Source organism: Plasmopara halstedii (assembly GCF_900000015.1).
Source record: "Plasmopara halstedii genome assembly, contig: Scaffold_194, whole genome shotgun sequence".
Classification (NCBI taxonomy): domain Eukaryota; phylum Oomycota; class Peronosporomycetes; order Peronosporales; family Peronosporaceae; genus Plasmopara; species Plasmopara halstedii.
The window spans coordinates 29,814-37,136 of NW_020187115.1; the positions used below are offsets into that span (position 1 = coordinate 29,814).

The 7,323-nt window shown below is 43.2% G+C and overlaps 2 protein-coding genes across 2 annotated transcripts; one reads left to right on the forward strand and one right to left on the reverse strand.

The window, feature by feature from the left end:
• Positions 1–234: 234 nt before the first annotated feature.
• Positions 235–972, forward strand: PHALS_02417 (uncharacterized protein; the record flags this gene model as incomplete). The annotated part of the gene is made up of 1 exon (XM_024719579.1): positions 235–972. One exon carries the CDS (start codon positions 235–237, stop codon positions 970–972), a length of 738 nt encoding a protein of 245 aa, XP_024572696.1.
• A 186-nt stretch (positions 973–1,158) lies between these two features.
• PHALS_02418 (af404749_1syntaxin 6) lies at positions 1,159–2,405 on the reverse strand (the record flags this gene model as incomplete). Its single annotated transcript, XM_024719590.1, has 8 exons — positions 1,159–1,235; positions 1,302–1,393; positions 1,464–1,570; positions 1,633–1,725; positions 1,790–1,861; positions 1,928–2,076; positions 2,138–2,247; positions 2,347–2,405. 8 exons carry the CDS (start codon positions 2,403–2,405, stop codon positions 1,159–1,161), a joined length of 759 nt encoding a protein of 252 aa, XP_024572697.1.
• Positions 2,406–7,323: the final 4,918 nt, after the last annotated feature.

Consider the following 7,323-nt stretch of genomic DNA (forward strand, 5'->3'; position numbering starts at 1 on the left):
GTTCTCAAAGAGATCGGGTAGAGAGCCAAGGGATCAGTCCGTTATGATATTCTCGAGTTTGACAAGCGATTTGTATGGGTGAGCACGTACAGAGACGACACATGTTCCTCGCCAACCACTCGCTGCTGATAATGATAATCAGAAAAAACGACCACACGATTAAGTAACTTTCAATCATACGGCGACTTCCCGCCCATAACTCGATCGATTCGTGTCATACAATAATTTAGTCTCATGATCGACGAGGAAGTGACGCAGTCATTAGAGCAGGAAGCTATTGCGCTTGTGAATCTCAGCAATCCCATAAGATTAACCTCGACGAATAATAAACTTGTCGCACCAGTGTCAGGAGACACTGCTAATCAGGCTCAAAGTGCGTCTGTGGAATTGCTGGATGGTAGCATTTCCATGAAATCATTGTTAGTGATGATTAAGAAGCGAAAGCTGGAGAATTCTGATGTTCAAGTCAAGCTAGAGGAGTCAATCGAGCCTATTTGTTCCGAATCAACTTCTGAGAGTCCAGACGACGCGAGGCTCCCGAGTTTCCGTACTATCTTTCACTCGTCACCACAAGAGACAGAAAAGTGTGTGCCTTCTTTTATTAAGTGCAAGTATCGCACAGGAAAGTGCCACAATATGCGGGCACTTAAGTCGTGTGGAGATTATCATAATTTATGCAATTACCACCGACTACGTGCTAATGCTAACCAGCGTAAACTAGACCGCAAGAAGAAAGAGCAGCGTCTACAACAACAATATCATTCAGCTACTGCACTATCTCCACCGCTAGCACTCGTGCCACAGTCTTCGTCACATGCAGCTGCCGCGGCACTAGCCTCCCTCGTTGCCGCCCGTCCGCAGTATCATTTAAATGTCTTCCAGCAACAAAGACCGATCTTTGCCGTGCAGGAGGTGAGTAAGAATAGATGCACCAGTGTGCGCCCGAAAGAGGAAGATGCGTGCAGTTACTAGACTTGACGAGCTTTGCGGCTCTAGAGTAGATCACCATTACCAGATTAATAAAGCAATAAACGACAGCGCGCTGTTCGTACAACTTATAAAAAGGTTGCTATTTGCTAGTTGTTTGTTAAGATCCTTTATAGCGAAATAAAACAAAGCATCATGTGCTTAGATCGCAAGTATCAAATAAATGCTGCGTTAAGTGTACACTACTAAGAATACCATAATGACCAAAACCGCCATTAAGAAGAGAATAAGTCCAAGTTGGCATGTGTCTATAACATATTGAAGCGAAACGTTAAGTGTAACTTAAGGCAATCAACTAAGAATCACATGTCAACCTTTCGTCTTGAGAAATTTGCTTAAGCTCCCCATGACAAAATTCATTCGTTCTTGAGCTTCATCCACATCATTTGTTAATTCGTCTAGCATCCTGCAAATCAATCAAACAAAAATTAGGAATTGGCGTTTTATGATATACGCTTGAAAAAACGTCATCGCACTTATTCTGCTGTTGAACTTCACTTGAAATCTCGACTGTGACATTATGCAAGCGCGTAATATCTGTGTGAAGTCCTTCTAAACTTTGATCTTGTTCCTGCATAACTTGCTAATTCCAAACACTCAGTGTCGATAATTATATGGCAGAAGCAAACACTGTACAAACCATACTTGTTGCCGCTGAGTTTCTTCCTTCAAAAATCGTTTATTTCTGTTATGCTCGGAGAGGTTTGACCTTAAGGACGTCGTCGATTTCTGCATCAACTGTCAAGCATTAAAATTATTAGCATCGGTGCACTTGACCATGCACCACTATGCATCGCCTAACCTTGCGTTCCTCTTGTCGAATTCGACTTTTAACCGCCTCGGCCGAGATTTCGGTCGAAACAGCTCGCAACTCCTGCACGAATCCATTCCATCACTTTGTATCAATATCTCACCAACGCCTATCAGAAAGGTCACGTACCTTTCTTGTGGCTGCCACAAAAGCTTTCCGACTTGCGATTTCTGCTGCGTCAATGTGCTCAAACTTCGCTCGATTCGCCTCCACCATAACGATAGTCTCCTCTAAAAACTTGACTGACTTTTCTGCAGTTGTCACAGCTCCCTCGATCTCTACTCGATAATACTTTTCTCTTATCATCAAAACGCAAAATTGCAAGACTATAGCACGCACGATGTGTTAATGCCGGCAGATTCTTAGTGGCCGGCGAGTCCGTGGCTTCTAGTATAGTCCGCCACTGAGCATATTTCTGACGTACGGCCAACACCTTGTTCTCTAATTCACTAAGTGGTCACATCAGTCACTACGCATTCGGTCACATCAGTCACTACGCATTCGAGACGGTTGATGATTTATACGTCTCAAATGGTAGCGTTACGCACTCTCTAAAAACGTAAAACGGGTCGCCGCTGGCCGCCGCCAGAGAAGGCATCTTCTTCATCAGTGCTAAGGCAATGGGTATCCACGTCGCTTGAAAGACATTATTTCGTACTTAGTTGAGATGTCAAATTTATGGCAATCTGATAAAAATCCTTAAGAAAATTTCTACATTTTGCTCTATTCAAAAAGGAAGATCGACGCGACAGTAGATACAAGTTTGATTACGACTGATGCTGAACACTACTTCGTGCCAACACATCGTCTTGTCCCTGATTAAAATGCGAATAGCGTGTGGTTCATAATTACAAAAGTTAGAGCTTGGTGGTATAAGTAATACTTTTGTATTCTTTAATTTAAGCAAAACGGAGCAAACACAAAAAGCTTGTGAATTTGTGTAATCCTCGAGCAGACGAAAGCTACACCAAAGCTAAGGGGATTACGCTCTAGGCGGAAATTCAGCAGCAATTAGCGTTAAGGGTTAACTCATTTCGGCGAGAAGGCCTTCCAACCACCATTGCAAAATGTTTAGAGGTCGCTGTAAACAATGATTTTACATCAATTTGAGTTTGGTAACTCAGAGTCATAGGCGCGAGAAGTTCTTCAGCGAGATCGTATCACAGTCCAAGTTCAGCCAAAGTCGGATAGACAGAACTGACGTGGCTTATGGAGATACAACTTTGACACGACGAAGCATAGCATATGCGAGACTCCACATAGATGTGTTGTATATTCGAGTTACTATCAAAATGTTGTGCGTTGTAGTAGCCTATGCTGTAAGTGCTTATAATATGTGATATTCCATACACCATACACATTTTTACTAGGTACGATATTGTAGAATTTTTCAAAATTCAAACTGCACTTGGATTATCCATAAGAACAAACGTAAGCTAAAAACAGTTCTATTATAAGATGTAACTTACTCGTACCGGACTCAATACGATTAATGTTATATATGTTTCTCCCACAAGAAAAGAGAAGGTTTTGCATCCAGGAAGAGCGTACGAACCCGATGTAGCTGTCTCTATTAGCGCAGATTCTGAGAGTCGAAGCTTTCTCTATGCATAGAGCACGGCATCCCCAATGTATTATGTAGCCCTGCTTGTCAATCCGAAAAGCACTTTATCTTATCCAAAGATGGAAATAAACACCGAGAGATCCTGCCTTGGAAGCTTGAATATGCGATGATGAGGAACGTCCACGAGCGTCTCAACCGGGTGCCGACGGAGTGTAACGGGGTTACACGGACCCTGGTAACATAATTGTGTGTCACACGAGATGGGCACGGTGTGATTGCAACCAAATAAGAATACGATACGTGGCTGAATATGCATGATTTAGATTTTACTATATATATTTTTAAAAATTCACACATTGAAAATTAGGCGGCTTTGCCGCAGATAAAACAAAATAATACAGTTTACATTTTAAACAGATGATTTTATTAGCCTTGAGTTAAGGTTCTAACTACTCTTGGAGGTAGCGGATTGCGATCCGCTACACTCCTACTGGTTCTTGTGAAGAACATAAGGTCGGTGATTTAAATTTAGTTTCCTCTAAGCGCAAAGCTACGGCGGCCCTGCTGCACGATGGGCAATCGACAACCACCGTGTTCATCGTGGCTACCGTAGCTTTGCGCTTTGAAGAAGCGTAAGTTAGGTCACCGACCTCTCGTTCTATACTCAGAACAAGTAAGAGTTTGGCGGGTCGCAATCCGCTTAGTCCAAAAGTTATTATAGTCTTAACCCAAGGCTAATTAACTCTTCGGTTTAAATTCAAAACAGACTTTATTTATTTTTTATCTGCGGCAACGCCGCCTAATTTTAAATGCATAGATTTTTCTAAATATGTATAGTAACATCTAAATACATGTATAACTACTGGCTATACAGCCCCGTACCGTATTCTTGTTTGAGTGTGATCACACCATGCCCATCTGGTGTGACATACACCCCTGTTACCAGGGTATGTGTAACCCTGTTTCACTGTGAGGGCGCCAATGTTGAGCCTCTATGCCTAGGAATACTGGACCGAGGAAAAATGCTTTATCGGACCGAAGGAAATAGACATGGCTATGAATTCGGACCTGCCTTAAACAAAACAATAGCGCGTCTTAGAGGCCGTGCGTAAGAAAAGCCACTAATGCTAGATACCATTGCGGAAGTGGCGTTGTAGACGTTGAAAGATTCAAAGTGACATACGTTGTGGGTATTTGTAGTGGCTGGTTCGGATTATCAGCTGCGATCAACTTCCTGATCACTTGTCAAGAGAAGCGAGGATGGCATATTATGTCCAGAAGTTAAGAACTCTCGTCCCTTTGATGGCGTCGAGCCCTCACCAGTAGGTGGAAATGGTTATCATTTTGACGGAGGGTCTTCGAATGGGTGTGGCTCGCATCGGGACCGTACGCGTCCACTATTACAATTTTGAGGAAGCGATTGGTGTCGTATTAAATAAAAATTACAACTTTCATACTTCGAGGGTCGTGTGAGGGTTTGAAGGCGAAGCTCTTCAATTGTGCTTCATGCAACCGACCTCAGCCGTGCTTTGGGCTATGAAAGAAGTGGGAGAGTTTTACGATGCTGAGCTTCTTCACGGTATTCTCAGATATGTCATTCGTGAGAGCATGAAACATTTACGCCTTGTGTGCTCCCTCGTTCTTGGCTGAGAGCTACGATGATCGGTCTCCCACGTGAGAGCACACAAAGAACCTCTCAAAGAAAGTATCTAGTAATAGCAAATTTGGAACACAATCATTTTTCTTTTTCGGACTTCGTAAAATTGTGGTCAATGAGACACAACCGTAAGTAAACGACTCTCGTTAAAAGCCGTGAATCCTGCAGCCCAGGTTTGTCGCATATCGATATCGACGTTTACGAGGCCGTGTACAGTCCAAATAAACTCAGGAATGTAGCGTAATTGCTTATGACGTACGACTGTCAAAACAGTAGATATTGCGTGGGGGCATTGAAATGCTAAATGTAGATGTGACATCGGTGCGTCGCGCAACTGGGACACTATTTATGATGCTATAAACTAGACTGAAGATCAAGTGAAATTTGACGACTTTGATAGTGTTAGATGTTGTCTCATTCTGCACCAAGATTAAATACAATTTTATCGTAGATATGGCCTGGCCGGAAAGCCTTGAGTCATAAATTGACTGGAAGTCGGAAAAGATAAACACCAAATACTTCTCTCTTAGCGGAGCTTTGAAAAGTCATAAATTCAGATCTCGCTTTCGCGCAGGATGTGTTGTTGCCCGAGATTGGTAATGATGGTGTTACTAGGTGTCTCTTGTTGAGCTCGAAAGGCAAAAGCGGCAATCAACCGAGGTCTGAGAATAAGAGTGAAAATAACTTTTGTACATCGCGGTCTCCAGAGTGGGAAGAGAAATGAGAACTGTAGGTCGTCGTCCCCGAAGTGAATCTCTAGAGGGGTAAGAATCATGTGAGTTGTTTTCTCTGTTTCAGGGCCGGTGTGACGCGAAAGCCACTAGGAGTTTAAAATTCTTGTGTCGGAGCGGGTGGAGCTGAACAGCAATGCAAGTTGCAATAAGGAGGCCTGGTTCATGGAGATAGGAAATATGAGTTCATCGTTGCTACGATGCGAAAGTACTACCGAGTCAGCTATCGTGTGGCGGGTCCACCACGTGGAGCGGTAAGTCTCTACGGGAAATGGCAAAAATAGTTTAATGATGATTGAAGTGATCGAGGTAGTCCTAGGAACTTCGGAAGAAGATCGTACAGAGCTGGGGGAAGTATCCTTAGACGATTCATACAGCTTAACGCAATCCATGAGGTCAACGAAATGGTAATTTGTCACTGGGGACACGCACAGAGCACTGGGTTGGAAGAATGTTAAAGTTTAATCAATAATCCGACAGATCCGTTCTATCGTTTGTTGGGGGAATATCACGAGAGATCCACAACGCGTGTTTGCCCCGGCTAAAGTAGCTCGTCAAAAAATTGACTTGGTTTTCGGGACTAAATGCTGTATCAGGCGGCAATGATTCCTACCATGGAAAAAGTATGACTTCGTTGACGCTTTCTTCCGTCCAAAGCACAAACAGGGCTTAGTTAGATAGAAAATCTCCAGACTCGGCACCGACTTTCTGTGACATAAAGGATAACGGCAGTTGGCAATAGATGCATGATTATGATAAGATGTTTGACGCCACTATTTCGGAACAAAAGCCACTTTTTTTAGGAAAGGATGTGCTGCAGAACAGCATGGCCGGCTGTACTTCGTCCAGACTTATTAATCTGGTGTTTGATCTTACAAACTGCTCATGAGAAACGGCGATGCCATCTCATCGCGGTAAGAACTCCTAGCGGGATGCTTTGAGAGCGGTTGGTTATGAAAAAAGGATTGTCCGACGCATCAGCAACGTTTTTTTTCGTTTATTTTGAGTGGCTTTAGAGGCCCGACTGTGGCTATACACACACCTATTTTTCGGCAATTGCCTACAGACGTATGTGAAGAGCAACGTTGAACGCGTGCGAGCAGTATTCGAGTGTGCGCGCCGAAATTAGTTATTCGTTAATGTAGACGCGTGTGTCTATGACTCCGACAAATATTCTCTTTCGCATTTGCATTGTGAAGTGGGGCCTGCCAGCACATCTCGTAATGATTAAGGACATTGTAGTGGTTATGAAATGTTTTTTTTCTGTCCCTTGTCGACGAAAGGGTTGGGCCTAAGGGTAGAGCTTGTGGTGGCCTGCGTCTGAACCTTTCGAGGATTGGATGCGGCCTTTTTTGCCATATAAGAGCTTCCTTTATCCTCGTAACTTAAAAAAAGGAAAATGAATGATCACAGATCAGATCATAAATTCGGTTTCTTCGTTACGGCCATAAGTACATCAATTTTGAGCCAGGCTATTGACAAGATTAGGAGTAAAGTAAGTTGCATGATGAGATTGCCTTTTACAAATCACAAGAGCATATATTGCTTATTAGGTCTCGAAGCTGTCCACAAT